Source organism: Halichoeres trimaculatus, unplaced genomic scaffold (assembly GCF_033239565.1).
Source record: "Halichoeres trimaculatus isolate MK-OKI-2021-1 unplaced genomic scaffold, fHalTri1.1 fHalTri1_scaffold_12, whole genome shotgun sequence".
In the NCBI taxonomy this organism is placed as follows: domain Eukaryota; kingdom Metazoa; phylum Chordata; class Actinopteri; order Labriformes; family Labridae; genus Halichoeres; species Halichoeres trimaculatus.
In genome coordinates, this window is record NW_027437190.1 from 22,784,577 (window position 1) to 22,802,666 (window position 18,090).

Sequence of the window (18,090 nt, forward strand, 5' to 3'; positions counted from 1 at the left end):
CCAAGGCAATGGTCAGGAGCTTGATGTGAGACTAACAGTTTTTTTTTTATTTTTTTTTTATTTTTTTTTTATGTAGGCTAAACTCCCAACAGCAGGGCAACAACAATCCAGCTTGAACACCAGACAAGTGATGATTCTGAACATTCATTTAAAAAAATGACAAGACATTTATGAAAGGGGGCACTTGTTTTTTTATTCCTTAAAGTAGCCTATTTGCTGTAACCTCTGTCATGCAGTAACAGGCTCCACAAACCCTCTAACTTAACGGTCAATACATATTTTAAACCAACCAACTTACTAACTGATAGGGATGGACATTGATAAGATTTTATCGATATCAATGCTCTTATCGATTCTGCTTATCGACTCAATATTTTATTGATTCCCTTATCAATTCATTCTTTTTTAAGTGAATAAATATGTAATTAGTCACTGGATCTGAATGTTTCTTAGCGTAAATATAAAGAAATTAGTACAAATTTCACGTCATGTGACGTTGATGTACAGTTTTTTAATATGTTATTGACTCAAGTAGGCCATTTAGTGTCCTGAAGTGGTAATAGCATTATTCCAAGTTGTTTGGAGCCTTGCCGTAGTTATGAAACCAACCATGAATTTTGAAAGTATTTTGACATTTGGAGTTCTCAGTATTGTTTAAAAAGAGTACCCGTGATATGCCTAAAAGTTGAAATTCTACTCTGAAGTCAAAGTTATACCGATGTATGCTAACCACTAGTGTATCAATGCAATTTCCTGTATACATTAGCATCAAGCTAGCGCTATTTTATTTATTTTGAATGTATTAAATAGGAATCTCCTGTGAGAGAGTAATGTAGATTTCTTTGAGTGTTCAGTTCAGTCAGTAAAATTTCAAGCTAGAAATCCTTAAACAGGGTTTTCTTGGGAAATGTTATCTAACTACCAAGCCGAGAAAGCTGCAACAGACTAGTCACATAAGGTCCTGCAGCTCTGGCATAGTGTAAAGAATCAATAAGAGAATCGTTAAGCACAAAGGCTAACGATATCGACGGATTGAAACATTTTTTATCGATTCTCAACAGGAACCGGTTTTCGATTCCCAACCCTACTAACTGAATGACTAACTAATTATCAGACAGTGAGAGAACTGAATGTCATCCATCCATCTCTTCCAAAGTGCCTCTCTGCATTTCTTTGATTATGTAAGGGGCAAAGTCTAAAGCATCAGCTCCATCTGAAATATTTTCTGCAAAAGGGTATGACCCTCCTCCACTGCTGGGTTGATCAATCCTGTGTTTCTTCAGACTTTTGTTTTTTCCTTCAACTGGCAGAGACATGCTCTGGTTCCTCCTCCAGCTTTGGCAAAAATATATGCTGGAGCTCTCCCTCAACCCCTGTGCTTGGCCCCTCCCTGACATTTTGCTGCCAAACACTAACACAGAGACAAGATCCCTGAACTCTTTGTTCATGATTTGGTAGATTATAGGGTTGATCATGGCATGGGACTTTGCAAACATGGCAGGAATCAAATTGACTATTGGTGGCAGAGAAGAATAAGGATGGGGGCTGCTGGCCAATGGCTCTGCCCCCTTGTTCAAAGTGTTCAAGGTGGAAAGGAAAGTAACATTTGTCAGGCTGGTGATGGAGGCAGGACTTGTGCTGTTAACAACACTCCACTTGCTAACAGGATCAAAATGGATTTGCTTGTCATATTCTGCAGTGGTCCAGTTAAGCAGAGTTGGGAGGTTCAGGGCCTTGAGACCATGTGGACCAGCTGTGTCCTCCATCATGGTGTGTAAGTTGTCTCCTGCCTCTTGGTCATCTCTGGGAAGTAGTGCAGAGATCAGAGACACAGCAGCGTAGGGTGTCCAGGCCAGGAGGAAGGTGCTGCACACCACAGCAGCCACCTGAAAAATACACACAGAGCTTGTTTCCCCCTCTTTAAGATGTGTAGCAAAGATGGAGCCCAACTATGTTTACCTTTGCAAGTCTCAAGTCTTTGCTGGTGTGACGTACAGAGGAGGATGAAATGGATGCTAGAGTCCGATTAGATCTTGTGACCTGGAAATAAAACAACCACATATGAAAAACTTCCTGACACACAAAGAGTAGGGGGGGTTTCCAGTCAAAAAATCCTCTTTGACTATTTTGACGCCAATGTTCCTGATGTTTCTATAAAGATGTCATCACAGTTCATACATTTCCTAGTTAAGACAGTGCCTCATCATGCTCACCAATCCTTGATTCCCAATTTAGCTGACACCTTAATACACAAATGTGTATTATGGTGTCAGCTGTTATTCTGGGTGGCTGTGATTTGTTATTTATAGCTGGCCTCTCCTGTGTCTGTCACACATGCCTATTCGTGAGACCAAACAGTAAACTGGATTTAGTTAATAGTTTTGAACTTCAGTGACCTTAACAATAAAAAGTTAATGTCAGCAGTGAAGAAGTGGTTAAAAAAAATTACATCTCAGAGTGACAGCCAGACACCACAGTGAGATTAGTACATATATGCATCTGTTTGATCACTCACCTGACCTGCACAGTGATCTGACTCACTCGAGATACTTCAGCTGTGGCTGCACAGCATGTACTAAATATTGAAGTTAAGATCATTTCTGTCCGTTTCAGAGGTAGATATGGATAACTTGTGAGCTTAACTTCAATGTCACGTCATTGTTTCTGGACTTCTTTGGGGCCTTAGGTTTGATAATTTGGCTGTTGCTTGCTCAGTTCCTCTAAACCAAGTGACAGAACTAGGGTCCTCATCATGTTGACTTCTGACATCATTTTTTAAATGCTGGAGTCGCCCCCTCCTGTCCATAAAAGAGAATGCATTACTTTTTAAAGCTATTCTGTTTCATGAAGCAGCAGTTCTACTCACCTTTAGTAGGATGGCCAAGTAAGAACTGATGATAATGATTGTGGGCACTCCAAAGCACAATGACATGATGAGGAAAATATAGATTCTGTCATTGAAAGATGAACTCATTCTCCACCTTGAAATAAAGGGCGAGAGGATCAACACTCAGCATTTGTTCAAAAATGCACAAAGAATACAAATCATGGATGACACAGATAACACAGATGCCTACAGAATCTTGTGTTTGTGGGAACAACAATCATCAAACAACAAATATAAACGAGGGATTACCAGTTGATAGTACAGCTGGTGCCGAAAGGCTCGGCTCCGTAGCTTCCAAAGCCAAAAGCTGGCAGTAAAGCCCAGAACAAAATGTAAACCCACATCAGAGTAATAGAAAGAAACACATGGAGCCTTTCAATCCATTGTCCTAGAGAGCAGAGAAGTATTCAAACATTAAATGGACTTAGTGTAGGGGGGGGGGGCACTTATAGACCACAACAGTATGTATGACATGAGTAAAGTGGTGGAAAAACTCAGGTTTATTCAGTCATGTGCATACAGAGTGCAGCCATGCCTGTGTGAAATGAAACTCCTAGTCTGTGTTTGAGGACAGTGTGGGACTTGCCATATCTTACACAGCAGATCTTCAGGCAGCGGTCCACAGAGATGAGACAGGTGGTGAGCAGAGAGCCAATGCCAAACACAAAGCCGTGAATGCCATACCAGAGACACCCGGTCTTCCCAAACACCCAGGCATGACTGATGCTGAGAGAGGGACAGAGCAGCTTTAACCTTATGCTTAACTCAACAGACCATTTCCTTCTGTCTCTACTCTGCATTCATATTTTACTCAAAGCACGAGGTGGAATTAAGCTTTTAGATTATCTACTTCAAACATTAAGGAAAAACTCTGTGTCGAAAAGATGAATTCAATTCCCACTCGGGCAGTGGTGTACTTGAGGAGGATTGCAGGGGGGATTTTACCATCATTGGTGTTCATTGGATGATCATACACATTGTGCACCTGGAAATGATGAAGAATGGCGCCCCAAAGAAGCTAAAGCCGAAATCGCAGATAGCCAGGTTGACAATCAGGAGCTCTGGAGGTCTCAGCTTCTTTCTCTTCCTGCAGTAGACCAACAACACCATGCCGTTTCCCAGCACTGATGTCAAACCTGAGAAAGAGTGAGGAACCACAGCACTGTTACTCAAGGAGAATTCTCATGTGGTTGTTGTGTGCCTGTGGGACGTGATGAAGTGGGCTTGACTGAGGTGCTGCAGGAAGGATCAATGCACTGTTATTTCTGTGTTGTTGATCACAATCATGATCCAATCAGCTGCTGTTAGTGCTCCAGAATACTCAGGCTGCTCCCCAGGAGGTGAATGAACCCACATCACAGCCCATCAAGTTGGCTGTAAGAGCAGCTGTTTTATATTCAGGTCAGGAATCCTGAGACCTGTTGCTTTTACTGAGGCCATGTTTAGCTTTAAAAAAAAAAACAAAAACAAAAACAAAAAACCCCCAGAAAAATAAATTGTCTTTATTCCCGTCATGGCTTAGTAAGAACATGTCAACCACACAGCTCTTGTAATATGTAGCTCTCACAACACTTACAGTCATCACTTCCAAGCATTTTCAAACACCTGTCTTGTCTAATATGCACCTTTCCGAACCATCGGACAAGATGTTTGAATATGTTTGAAAATATAAACATATATAAACAAAGATAGTGTATTGCAGTGCTAATCAAGAAATATTGTGTATTCTGTTTTTAGTGCCCCACCTGCTGAAGTATCATTTCCAAATACTAGCAGTGTGATACCTATAAAGATGAGGAAGATGGCAACAGCCAGGTCTACAGAGGGCGACAGCTGGGAGAGGAACATGGGGTGGATGGTAGAGGGGCTGAATCGGGGCCCCTCCCCCGACACGTTCTCTCCCATGGGTGTCCGATACTGACCCACACGCTGAGGGGGGACTGAAGAGGAGAGGAGGGGAGAGGAGACTACAGGATCTTCAGAGACACACTGTCGGTATAAATAAAGAGAAGAGGAAAATGACTGTGACTGTATGGAAGGAGGGGGATGTCAGACAGGACAAAATGACAACTTTATCCTGATCTCTGCAAAGTTTCAGCTGAATCCTTAAAAGCTGTTCTTATTTAATACCATCCCGGAATAGTGCTTTACAAACAGACACATGAATTAAATAAAAGAATTATAACCCAAACCCACTCCACCCAGCCCCGGAACCCATCCACACAGCAACCCATACACAGTGTTAATAAAAAGCAACATAGATAAAAGACAATAATAAAACACACTGCTGTACCCAGTACGTACTGAGGAAACGCCGTCTTAAAAGTTCAAAAATTAGAAAACACTAGAGGTTTGGTAAAAAGTATAAAATTACATATATCATAATATAAAATAAGAAAATGATTTTTAAGAATTATGAATAAAATATACTTGAAATTAATATATATATATATATATATATATATATATATATATATATATATATATATATATATATATATATATATATATATATATATATATATATATATATATATATATATATAAATAAATGAAGAATAGAACAGGAAAACTAGAGAATAAAATACAGAAAATAGAAAAGATTTTAAAAAGAAAAGATAAAAAATATAAAAATAAATGAATAAATAAATAAATAAGATAAAATAATATTGTAACCATGTTAAACCATTTTAACTGTTAGGGCCTTTTCTCACAGCTATATCACAAGAAATAATTATCAATATCAAATAGGGGTTAGGGTTAGGGTTAATGTTATAACATTGCTTATAATAAACTGGTCCCAGCATCTGAAGCAAATGGCAGCACTCTATACTATAATCAGGGTTTTCTTCCACAATCTGGCAAATCCTCCTCTAAATAACTATCTCCTTCCTCATCTATGAAGATCAGATCAGGGGTCTGTTCTACACCAAAGTCTTTCTGCTATGATACCAGTCTCTGAGATTTCAGCTCGAGGGCCTTTATAATTTTATGCACCCCCCACCCACCCTGCCGAACAAAGACTAATTTGTATTTGTTACTAGATTAGTAGATCATTTTATCATATTACAAGTGTTTTTGTTTGCTGGTGCAGCTCTCAAAACATTTAATAAAACATTTTTCTGTTTGTGAATTTTGGGTTACTTTAGGAAAAGTAATTAAATTTCAGGTTAAAATACTGATTTTAAGGGCATTTTTACTGCAGTCAAATGTCTAAATAGATCAGATTTTCTCTGAGTTAAAATCTCTGCTCTCCTCTGCTCTTCATGTGCAGACAAAAACAAACAGCTTAGTTTCAGAGAAACAGGATCATGTAAAGTGGGATAGAGTCAGAGACAAAAGGACAGCTCAGAGGAGGTTAAAGCTCAAGTGGTGTTTGTGTCACAAAATGCTCTTGGTCATTCTCAAATATTGCAGATATTTCTGTTGTTCTAAAAGTCCAAGGATTATTGCTGTAAATTTTTTATGTCACAGCTTTGTATTATCAGCCCAAACACACTTAATCCTCCCATGTACAAGATACATCATGGGTTGCTATTGTGCAATTTTCCCTGATAGAGAGTTACATTTTACCTCTGAAAAGCAGCAGGCAGCTGGTTTCAATGAATGACATGAGAGGATAATGGGTGATACAGCCAAAAATAAAAAGGTCGATAAAGGATCATACAAAATGAAATAATGAGAAAAAAACATGTTTCAAGAAAAAAAGGCTTTGAACCATTGCTACTTACATTCCTCTTATTCTTGTTCTTCTTCTCTTTAAGCAGATGTCTTGTAAAATATCCAAACAATCTCAACCTTTAAATCCACGTGTGTATCCCTGAGAACTACAGGGAAATCCTACCACTGATAATGTGGGTGGGAATTGATCAAAAGAGGCTCACAAAGAGAGGAACAGTGTGTGCACGAGAGCCAGAGTGAAAGAGGGAGGGAATAAATGATGCTTTTCAACCTCCACCTCCAGAGAGAGACCCTGGGCTCTCCTTTCCAGATTTTCAGTCTTTCTTTTCCTATATTGAACACAGTATTATCTCTTTGAGTATTCACATCCATCATAATAATAATGCAATGATGAATGAAGATTGATTTGTAATGAACCATTCAGTTGTACATATTGCCATTGGGAACTTTAGTTTGATATTTGAAGGTAGGGGTGTCACAAAAAGGGAAGACTAAATATAAATACACGTTTCAAGGGGACCTCTGGTATAAGATCCTCAGTGAGACAAATGCAGAAGTGGCACACCCAATACTTAGTGCTCACTAAGAATGATCTAACTTAGAAAAGTCAGACTGTTGTTTTAAAGGTAACCTCTTGGAGGGTTTTGTCATAGATTGCATTGATGTTTTTTCTTTGAGGCCATCAGTATTTAAACTTGGTAAAAATAACTATCCACTTGCATAACAGCTTTTGGTTGAACTTTAAGTGGTCTTTTGTCTTATGTGTTTGCCATGCATCAAAACTATCACCAATAAAGTATTCCTGATTCCGGATTCCTGGTTCATTAGGCAACCAGATATTGACCAAGACAAAGAGAGAAGCGGTCCTATTATAGCAAACTGACTGTTTGTATTTACTGTGTGTTTACGGAGAATTGATTAAATGCTCCAAACCTGCAGAAATTGCCCTCCTCAGTACAAGCTAATTAAGACCAGGTACCTCAGGGGAAAAAAATGACACCAACACACGATAGATTCCTATTGGAAAGCTGTGCTCGAGTCGCTGACCCATCTTTTCACCAATACCAGTGTGTATTCTGCAGAACCAGCCTGCGTATTGACCTTTTTCTGTGCAGAGACAAAAGAGAGCAGTAGGCCACCAGTCTCACAAACAGAGGACTTTATTCCACTTCTGACTGCAGCACTTCAGCACCGCAGACAAACAAGCTTTCACACCTTCACTCCATCTCACAAGAACAGAACAGGGAGTTTAACAAATACAAAAAGGGTCATTGGTCACCAATTTAATTCTTTTTATGTTGCTCTCTGTGGGATCTTTGCTCAGGCATCTAAATGGGGTTCGACCATCTGATGGAAACCAGGCAGAGCCACAGATAACTCCATGTGTTATTGCACATGTGTAACTCTGGATTCAGGAGGATGTGGGTGACGTGGCGTAGTGCAGGGAACGACTGGCTGGTTTACTCCTTGGAGGACATGTGAGCCATAAGGTCACATACGCGGTTGCTGTATCCAAACTCGTTGTCATACCTGGTTAAGAAGCAGACAAGACAGAGTTGGTATAAGTCAGTGTCAGTGGGACAGAACAGGAGGATATTGCAGTAACACAGCCTGGCAGGCGTACCATGAGACCAGCTTGACAAAGTGGTCATTCAGAGCAATGCCAGCGCCAGCATCAAAGATGGAGGAGTGGGTGTCGCCATTAAAGTCTGTGGAGACCACCTGCAGGAGGAGACAGGGACATCCATTTAACAATGAATACCAAAGAAAGTGTTTAAAGATCACACACTGTGGGACACTTGACACATACCTGGTGCTCTGTGTATGCCAGGATACCCTTCATGGGTCCATCAGCCGCAGCTTTAATTACTTTCTTGATGTCATCATATTTAGCCTGTTGAAAAGAGGAGTCGGTTTATTTTTGTCTGGTTAAATTTACCCAAACAGATAAATATGAGGCATCATCTATGAAGAAAAATTCACTTAAATCATTTAAACAAGACTTAACAGGTGATAGAACACCAAATAACCAGCTCAAAATCCAAAATACTTATTCAACTGATCAGATTAAGATGGACGTTTCACAAAGGTGTCATATTAGCGGATGAAAGTCTATGCTGTTAGTATTTCATCATGTCTCACTAATTTTTTTTTGCAACTGTCATAAAGTTTTATTTTTAAGCTTGTGGTCACTCACTGGTTTCTCCAAACGGACTGTCAGATCGACCACTGAGACATTGGGGGTGGGGACCCTGAAGGCCATGCCAGTCAGTTTGCTGTAAAATTGTAACACAGACGGCAAAGTCAAATAGATTTTTGTAAGAACAGTAACCCCCAGTTGCAATAAAATCAAAGTTTTTTTAGTCACTGACCCGTTGAGCTCAGGGATGACCTTGCCGACAGCTTTGGCTGCACCAGTAGAGGCGGGGATGATGTTCTGGCTGGCACCACGGCCATCCCTCCACAGTTTACCAGAGGGACCGTCCACGGTCTTCTGGGTGGCGGTGATGGCATGGACAGTGCTCTGACAAACAGGGAAACGGAAAGAAGAATGATTAAATGAAGCTGAACTTTGACCAACTCTGTAAGATCACATTAGTGTTTGAGGCTGTTTTGTTAATCTGGTTGTGGGAGCTGCTTGGCGTCGCTTTGCCAGATTGTTTCTCAGAGAAGTGTTTTAATCCTCACCATCAGGCCCTCAATGATGCCGAAGTTGTCATTGATGACCTTGGCCAGGGGAGCTAGGCAGTTGGTTGTGCAAGAAGCATTGCTATGAAGAGGCAAAATAAAAGTGTTCGTTAACTTTCACATGACATGCAGTAAAAAATAATACCAAAGGCTTCTCAGTGTTCCTCTGAAAATCTAAATCTAACTGGGATAGATTTACAAACTGCTTATTTCTTACTTGCTGTTATCAAATTTAAATCCCACATGTTTTGATCTCCTCAGACCACTGTGCCTGATTCAAAACATTAAACAAACATCTTATGAAATTTTGCTATTCCTCACCTGACGACAGGAAGAGAGTTGTCATATTTCTCATGGTTGACACCCATGACGAACATGGGGGCATCAGCACTGGGTGCAGAGATGATGACTCTCTTGGCGCCACCTTTCAAATGAGCCTGTAATGTATTTGAAAGATACATTCAATCCATGCCTTGATTAGATACTTACACTTCAGCTGGTAATCAGTTCATGACATGTTGTTTGGTGCAGGACTGAGTACGTACAGAGGCCTTCTCAATAGTGGTAAACACACCGGTGGACTCAACAACGTACTGGGCACCAGCATCGCCCCATTTGATGTTAGCAGGGTCCCTCCTGAAAAAGATGAGGAAAAAGTTAAGACTTCAATCAATGCCATTACTCATGTATTACTCATGACGGATCTTAAACTGAAGTAAACTCACTCGTGGAAAACAGTGATTTTGTGTCCATCAATCACCAGCTTGTCACCCTCAATCTTGACCTCCCCCTTGAAACGGCCGTGAGTGGAGTCATACTTGAACATGTAGACCTGGAGATTTAAAATAATGACACCTAAAATTAACTCAAAGTAGAAGACATTGTTTGGGATTTATTTAGCCAAGCTCCAGAAAATGGTTCAAAAGCTACTACCATCAACAAAGGCAATGGTGATAATTTAAACATTCAAATCTGATGCCTCATATTAAAAAAGATCTCCTCTGACTCACCATGTACTCCAGGTCGATGAAAGGATCATTGATGGCCACGATTTCCACCTTCTTGGAGGTGAAAGCAGCACGGGTCACCAGGCGACCAATACGGCCGAATCTGAAAAGTGAGAAGTGTCATGTCTTAATGTGGCCTCTAGGTGGTGTTATTGTATCATTTTACCCAAACAAAGTCATCAGGTGAGGCAAAGTCCTTCATCATAAGAATAAAAGAAGCTCCACATGTTTGTCAGATGATAATCAATTGTAGATGATATCATGTGCTTCAGCACTCATAAACTTCAGTGAGATCTACATCACAATGTTGATGTCTTTTTGTCTGTGTGAGACCGTCTTCCAGGGGACCTGAAGACACCTCCCCAGGAAAGGGCAGAGATCAGGAGGAGTGGCAGAGGGAGGTGTGTGTTGCTCAGCTTATGGCTGCACAGCTCTCACGCTCCTCTCTTGGGGCTAAAGTCGACAATAACCTCTAATGTGGTGATCCCGGTGACAGCAGGGCACTGTTTGATCAGCAACTGAGTTACTTTTTAACTTGGGGAGTCCAAAATCCTGGCATAGATACACTCTGTCCTCAGACACTGGGGGGAGGAGGAAGCAGTGTGTAGAGATAAAGAGCACATAGGTAGACTTTAACGTCACTGAATGTGTGTTCAGATACACTTCAGTTACGCAGGTCCTTTTCTTTTGGCTGCAGAAAACAGAAAAACAATTCACTGTTGAATGACCCCTATGTCAAAGCCACTGCCCACATTGTTATCTGCTGAGGGGCAAAGTTCAAAGATCAGGAAAAACCTGAGGACAGCTTGGTAACCGTTCACAGGTTACTGTGTGTGCAGTTATGCATGTCTTCTATTTGAAAAACCCATTTCTTTCTCAGATGCTGTTGTGTGATTTTTTTTTTCATAATTTAGAGACCATCAGCAAGCAGGGTAGAGAGTGACAACTTCTAGTTAAATCAGCTCAGTGGTGTGATTATTTGTCTTATATGTTGTACAGCTATAAAGTATTTAAAAGTCAGATTTTAAAAAATCCTTTTGCTTCTGTCAAAGCATTTTTGATCAGGTTCATTTGTACAAACAAATGGTTTTCAATGGGTGAAGGTAAGTCAGTGGTTCACTACTTGCGTGTGCACAGATGAGAGGGGTGTGGCTGTGTAATGCAGATTAGAAAACTTTAAGTTTTTTTTTTTTTTTTTCAGAGTGAAGATGATACTGGTGATTCTGGAAGGTGAGTGGATAAAAAAAGCAGCTCTTACCCATTAATACCGACTTTGACCATTTTGCCTGAGTTGTTCCAAGTCCTCTAGAAAGACACAGGATGGAAGGACAGAATAAGGAACAATACAAATGTTAATTATTTATTAACCGCCAAGCTTTCACTTGATAACAGCTTCCAACGTGCTTATCTTCGAGCTCAAAGACTTTTAAAGGAGCATGCACAGGAATAGCACTGATAAGCTATCTGCGACCCCACACCAAATCATCCTCAGAGTTAATCTACTGTTCCAACACCTGACTTTTTCCTCCATGATGAACCCGGCGAGAGTAACTATTATGTAGCAGACGTTATGTAAAAACTCAAACCACAAAGCTGACTGGATTATTTTAAATAATGGATGGCTTTTACTTTGAAAATTTCAATCAAGCTCGCGCAGAATGTCCTCAGCTGACCTGAATTAGCTCCTCGTGCGGCCAGTTGCTGAGGCATAAAAAGCTTCAAACATTTCATTCAAACATTTGGATGTAACTGAAGGTGTGTTTACCGTTTGTGAGAAGCCTCTGTCTGCCTTGCGACTCCGGGTGTGAGTGGGGACGATCAAAGTTTAGCAGAGTGTTTTTATCACTAACCAGAGTTTGAAGCCACGCCCGCTGATTGGTCCAATCTCCTCGCCCCGCCCCTTATGAATGTCAAGGTCAGGTATAGAGGCATGAGAGCCTGGAAACTTCTCTCTTATCACCCACTTTTTAGCTTATATTCTTTGGCTTGAGACTTCAAGTATTAACATATATTCCATCTGCTCAGCCTTTCCAGTTTGTTAACCCCCCTTGTCTTCAAGAGGCCTGGATTTAGACGCCCCCGTTATTAAAGCCCTCAGATAGTAGACCAGGAAAAAAGATAGGGGGCTCCCACTGACCTTCTCAGGACACACAGAGATTTTAAGGGAGCAAACAAGGGATCAAATCTCTATCATCCTGTCTCTGACATTTGATGTCCAAAGACCATGACCCTTCACTTTTACACTCTCTGTAGCTACCTGTCCTCCTCTGCCTCCCATGAACCTCAGCAGAGATCATGTATTAAGTCTTGGTTACAAACATATGATCATTACGCATGTGCAGAGGGTGAGTCTTCTGTCTGATTGAATCCATTTACACAGGTTAGTAGAGTATAAAAGCTGAAGAAATCACTGACAAATGTCTTTGTTTGAATTAAAATAATTCCAGCTAAATTTCCTACCTCTGCAGACATTTTTTATTGTTCACAGGGTAATAATGGGATGTCAGCCTTTTTTCCTCCTGATCTAGAAAGCACTCTTAAGAGCGAGCAAGGAGACAGCCTGATGTACACCTGGCCTCAAATGCCTAAAAGACTGTACATGAAAGAACAATCAGTGACTTGAGTATTTACCTTTTCTTCTTGTTTTTAGTTCTTTACAGCTCTTTTATATATTTTTCAAAGTTGTTTCGTAAACTTTTAAGTGGTTTTTGTCCCATTTGGTTGTTTCGTTTATCTTTGTAGTCACTACATGTGCCTTCTGGTTGATTTTTTTCTTCAAAGTTTCCCTTTCCAGTTTTCCTGTTGTCTTTTTTTTGGATTGTTTTGAGGTGTCTTGAAAAAGTTTTTTGTCTTGGAAATCACTGTATATGTTAATGAAATAATAATACTTTTAAAAGAGTTCCCCTGCATATCTTTGGAGTTGTTTTTTGTCCCTTCGAAGATGTTTTCCATTCCCTTGCAGTTGGTCTTTAGCATTGGTTGTCAGTTTGTAGTGTCTTGGTGGATCTCTATAGCTGTTGGTGTGTAGTTGTGTTTTTTGGCTAATGGTGGCCACCGTATCTGTTTCACCCATTCACACCACATTCATACAGACGATGGAGAGTTCTACTAAGAGAGTTCATATCCACACACAACTGATCAAAAGTGGGAGCAATTTGGGGTTCAGTTCTTCATTAAGGGCACTTTGGCAGTGACTGCAGGAGCTGAGATCAAACCCTCAACCTTGCATTTAAGAGATGACAACTCCACCAATGAGCCACAGCTACCCTTAACCCACCCAGAACTCAGAGAGTGTGAGATAAAATGTTACATTAAAAAAGAAGGATGCTAGATTAGACCAGAAGGTCATTAAGTTCCACTTCACATCCCCACGTCTGCACATTGGACCTCAGTGAGCCAGCCCAGACGGGGAACTGAAACCTCACTCATAGCATGCCATCTCTTCAGCACAGCAGACCATGACTGTGCAGCACATCACATATCTGACTGGACCAAACATGTCATTCAGAAGCTTGTTTTCTCCATCCCAGCAGCATCTGATGAGGGACACTGCACAGCAGGAGAACAGACATGTAGCTCTGCACCAAAACCGGACAGTGCTGCTGTGCTTCATGGCTGCTGTCCTGCAGTCTGGGCATATCTGAACCAACACAACCTGGACTGCATGCCATGACTTGGCGTCTGCTTTGCAGTTTAAGGTCAGTGAGGGGAAGTAAAGGTCAGGCTAAGATTAGACAGTGGCTGGACAGCCAACTCCTGGTCCCTGTTACACACTCAGTACTGTAAATGCAGACAGATACTGATCACATGTTCTGTCTCTTCAACACAACACTTTACTCTGTGCAGAGCAGCCAGTGAATATGATATCAAAGCTAAGTATTGTATAGATTCAGAGAAAGGGTGACTGCATTTTTTTTTCATTTTAACTGCAAAAACGTTATGTTCTGCTTCATCTTATCGGGAAGGTATAGAATGTGTCGCTATCCACATGGCCCGTGGCTGTAAAAAGGCTTTGATGAGACTCTTAAACTTGAGGCCTTACTTTGGCTTTGTGCAAAGTCCAGGGGGCAACGCTGTGTGATGAGCCATGAATAAACAAATGGTGGAGTGATACCGCCATCTAGTGTTGCAACTAGAAAGTTAGATGAACTACATGTAATCTGAACTTTATGAGTTGTCATGTTTCAAGCACTAGACTTTGCTTAAGAAGTCTTGAATATGAAAAAGAAGAAGGAGAAAAAAAAACATTTCCTGCAGAAAAAAATCATATCTGTCTTTTAGATTAGAAAAATAAACTTTGTCAAATCAATGCATAGATTTTCTGTTAATGTTACTGCTTATTGTGCAATACTTTCTGAAAAATGCTGAAGAATGATTTTGGTTTTGTCTCTATATGGAGTGCTTTGAGCTTTCTTCCAAGGAAAAATGAGTTCAGCTTGAGATTTGATGGAGTTATTATGAAGTGTCACCCATACTCCAGAGTGATGGGAGAGGAAGCATAAGTCACTTGGACAGCCATGGAGAGATTCAATGAAGCACCTTGACAGAGATGTCTGGTGAAATTAAAGCCCCACTATGAAGAAAAAAATTGGGATGACGTGTGTGGTTAGAGGCGGCAAACCGTAGAGCATGTGTGGGATAGATGTTGAATCACATTTTATTTGTGAGCAGACAAAGAAACATAACCCTGCTAATGTCAAATCCATTTATTCATGCAAATCATAGGTAAACAAAAACAAACAGCAGGAACTACAGGTGCCTTCTTGTTCCGATTTCCACATCCTTCCCACACCTGATTTTACAGAAAACCCTCAGGCCAAAAAAACGTCCAAACAGGTTTACATTTACTGTTATACATAGACAGAGGTGGAAATACATAAAGTGCTGGTTTACTTAAAAAAAAGCTCAACATTCAAAGATAATGAGTCAATGTAAACGTAGCTCACATGTTCTAATACTCAGTTTAATACTTACACATGAAACAAACTACAGCTGCTCTGTTACAACAGCCACAATAGTGTGAAGCGTCTGATCTGATGGCAGCTACGCCGGATGAAACCACATTAGCAAAGTTGTACAACATGTAGTCTACGCATGTGTGTTTTTCCCCCCTCATGATACCCTAAGCAGGATGTCACCAGTCTCTAGTTTCTTCTCACTAACAACCCAGGCCGCTCATGGACCCAATTCGATCCAGTTTGAGCCCAAAGCATCCTCGGTTCCACCCCCTCCGTGACCGGTCCGGCTCTGCTCGCTTCTGATTGGCCAGTGCCCCCTTAAGCAGGCGCAGCCAGGGGGTCTCAGCCTGCGTCTGTGTGTCAGCCCATTTAGGGAACTCAGCGGCTTTGGCCCCTGAGGAGAAGGTGGACTGCTCGTCTGACGGGCTGTTCAACAGGTTTTCCAGGTCGTCAAGGGTTAGAAGGTCGTTGTAGCGCTCCAGAAACTGCTCCATGAACTACACAGGAGGGAAATAAATGTAATTCAATGATCAGAGAGAGGACGAGAGGAAATAATTCAATCAGTGATACATTTCATTACTCTCTCCTCTTCTTCCTTTCTTCTCTCCGGGCTATTCCCTTACATCACTCATCCACTCTGAATCCCCCTCAATTTACTTTTTTTCCCCTCTTCACAACCCCTCCACTGCCCCCCCTCCTCCCTCTGTACCTGCACGACATCAGGAGAAGGGTGCAGAGCGCGAGCCTCCGAGATCTCCGCTGGCGTGAAGAGGAGCAGCGCGGCGCAGAGCAGCACAGGTAACAGCATGGTGGCAGAGATGATGGACAGAGGAGTGAAACTGGAGCTGAATTTAAATTCACCGACTGTAAAACAAAAGATACAGATCGAGACATAAAAGTACTTTCTAGACATGGGAAGCACAATCAGAACTTTTTTATTTCTTATTTTTGAGCAGTGCAGACAAATATATTGATGTTTGTATTAAAAAATAATAATTAATGGCAAAAATTAATCTAAAGTCTGGGCACAGTGACAGGTCAAGCACAATAAAAACCATTTAATGTTTTTGTCATATATTCTTTTTTTCATTTTTGATTATTTGTAAAATTACGAGTTCAAACTTGTCACATTTAGATAACTTTCCTAGCTAAAGCTGTTTCAATTCTCTTGCCAAGTCTAGGCTTTGAAATCCAAATTCAAACTATTAGACAAATAGGAAAATAAAGTTAAGGTGTACTTTTTTCTATAAAACATACAATTTAACAACATTTGTAATTTTACTGTCAGAAAAAAAAATCACAGAAAAAATTACACCTTCACATTTATGAATCTAAAACTAGTTTTACCAAGCTTTGATAAAGACTAAAGAGTGTAAGTTCTTTTTAGAAGCAACAATTGTGAAAAAGGAGAGCTATAATAAAAAAGTAAAATAAAATAAAAATACTTATACAGCCTGAAGGAAAGTGAAGTCTCTCACCTGTTGTTGAATTTCTCTAGGAGCTCTGGGTGTCTTCGTCTCTCACAGGCTCTGCTCCATGTCCTACACGTCCTCGGTCTCTCAGCTACCTCTCACTTGTTGGCACCTGCTGCGGCGAGCATCACTATCTCACTCAGCTGGCTCCTCCTCCTCCTCCTCTTCTTCCTCACTCAGTGATGGAATTGAAAGGATGAATTTTCTGCCTCTTGCGTCTGTCCTCTTGGCAGAAGCTGAATGCTGGGGCATCAGCTGGGATGCTGCAGAGGTTTTTGTAGAGACAGAGATGACCCCCCATCCCCTCCTCCTCCTCATCATCTTTTTTTCTCTTTAGAGTGATGTCATAGCTTTGGAGACAGTCATTGTCATTGCCAAGGTGACTGTGTGTGTGTACTGTGTACTTTGGGATGCAAAAAGTGAGGTCAAAGGGCAGCATCAAGCTCTTGGTTGAAAGCAGCAACAGATTCATGTGTTTCACATCACGACTAAATCTGAATTATGCATCTCCGATATGCTTAACAATGCATGTTAGCCTATCTCTCTCCTCATTGTCTCTGTGGTCTTTCCCAGCATGCCCTGACCTCCCCTCTCTGCTGGGTAAGTTACAGTCTGTCGGTGCCATCTGCTCCCTGTGCCCCCTGCCGCCAAATTACAACACAAGCAGGAGCTGCACAGTCCAACTCAGCGACCTCAAGTTCAGCAGCCTCTGATTATTTCAAGCACATAAACCCCCCAATATTTAGAGATGGACATCAGACACACAGGAGCTTAAAGGATATGTTTTTTTTTTTTTTTAACAGTTAGCGGTTTTCATAAAGTATTCATCTTCCACAGCTTCAAATTGAACCATAAACTGGGAAAATTTACTCATATTTGGGCTCTAAACACCCACTGAATACATTTAACTCGAATTTGTCCTCAGATAAAAACCTAAGTGCTGCTGCAATCATACTGTTAGCCTGTTGTTGGCAAGTGTCTTTACATAACATATCAATCACACATACAGAAATGCACCCCTCTCATCTTTTTCAGAGAGGATAACGCGTGGGAGAGGGAGTAGGCGAAAAGGAGAGAGATTAGCTTTGTAGGGAGGGAGGGGGGGGTTAAACTAGCGTGCAGGAGAAGAGTGCTGTAAGAGGAAAAGTAGGCAACAGAGAGTAGGAGGAGGAGGTGGAGGAGGAGGTAAAGGGGAGGGAGCAAGGGAGGGAAGCAGTGAGCAAAGGGAGACCTACAAAAGAGATTGATTACAGGAGAAAAGAGGTGGCAAACTAGGCAACAGCAAACGTATCAGAAAGGACAAAAGGGGAAAAAAACAAAAACAAATTAAAATCCAGAAAAAAACAGTGTGGAAGTAAAGAAAGAGTTGGTCTGATTAAGACAGAATCTGATATGAT

General features: G+C 41.0%; 3 protein-coding genes across 3 annotated transcripts; all 3 read right to left on the reverse strand.

Moving 5' to 3' along the window:
- Window positions 1-390: 390 nt before the first annotated feature.
- Window positions 391-4,792, reverse strand: opn9 (opsin 9). The gene is made up of 7 exons (XM_074683280.1): window positions 4,672-4,792; window positions 3,873-4,023; window positions 3,474-3,613; window positions 3,137-3,275; window positions 2,867-2,981; window positions 1,960-2,040; window positions 391-1,886 (listed from the first exon to the last, which is right to left on the reverse strand). The coding sequence occupies exons 1-7, from the start codon at window positions 4,790-4,792 to the stop codon at window positions 1,134-1,136; spliced, it is 1,500 nt and encodes a 499-aa protein (XP_074539381.1). The 3' UTR covers window positions 391-1,133.
- A 2,962-nt stretch (window positions 4,793-7,754) lies between these two features.
- gapdh (glyceraldehyde-3-phosphate dehydrogenase) lies at window positions 7,755-12,122 on the reverse strand. The gene is made up of 12 exons (XM_074683920.1): window positions 12,029-12,122; window positions 11,522-11,568; window positions 10,267-10,366; window positions 9,982-10,088; window positions 9,802-9,892; window positions 9,578-9,693; window positions 9,257-9,338; window positions 8,941-9,092; window positions 8,766-8,844; window positions 8,379-8,462; window positions 8,193-8,290; window positions 7,755-8,098 (listed from the first exon to the last, which is right to left on the reverse strand). Exons 2-12 carry the CDS (start codon window positions 11,542-11,544, stop codon window positions 8,029-8,031), a joined length of 1,002 nt encoding a protein of 333 aa, XP_074540021.1. The 5' UTR covers window positions 11,545-11,568; window positions 12,029-12,122; the 3' UTR covers window positions 7,755-8,028.
- Window positions 12,123-14,954: 2,832 nt separating this feature from the next.
- Window positions 14,955-16,939, reverse strand: nppcl (natriuretic peptide C-like). The gene is made up of 3 exons (XM_074683852.1): window positions 16,700-16,939; window positions 15,931-16,085; window positions 14,955-15,718 (listed from the first exon to the last, which is right to left on the reverse strand). Exons 2-3 carry the CDS (start codon window positions 16,027-16,029, stop codon window positions 15,422-15,424), a joined length of 396 nt encoding a protein of 131 aa, XP_074539953.1. The 5' UTR covers window positions 16,030-16,085; window positions 16,700-16,939; the 3' UTR covers window positions 14,955-15,421.
- Window positions 16,940-18,090: the final 1,151 nt, after the last annotated feature.

Coding starts and splice junctions, on each gene's coding strand:
- opn9 (XM_074683280.1), bottom strand. CDS start 4,792: ATGGGAGAGAACGTGTCGGGGGAGGGGCCCCGATTCAGCCCCTCTACC. Junction 3,614..3,872: donor CCATTCTTCATCATTTCCAG/GTGCACAATGTG, acceptor TCCCTCTCTCAG/CATCAGTCATGCCTGGGTGT. Junction 1,887..1,959: donor AAGACTTGAGACTTGCAAAG/GTAAACATAGTT, acceptor TGTATTTTTCAG/GTGGCTGCTGTGGTGTGCAG.
- gapdh (XM_074683920.1), bottom strand. CDS start 11,544: ATGGTCAAAGTCGGTATTAATGG. Junction 9,694..9,801: donor CCACTATTGAGAAGGCCTCT/GTACGTACTCAG, acceptor AATACATTACAG/GCTCATTTGAAAGGTGGCGC. Junction 9,339..9,577: donor AACTCTCTTCCTGTCGTCAG/GTGAGGAATAGC, acceptor GCCTCTTCATAG/CAATGCTTCTTGCACAACCA.
- nppcl (XM_074683852.1), bottom strand. CDS start 16,029: ATGCTGTTACCTGTGCTGCTCTGCGCCGCGCTGCTCCTCTTCACGCCA. Junction 15,719..15,930: donor CTTCTCCTGATGTCGTGCAG/GTACAGAGGGAG, acceptor CCTCCTGTGTAG/TTCATGGAGCAGTTTCTGGA.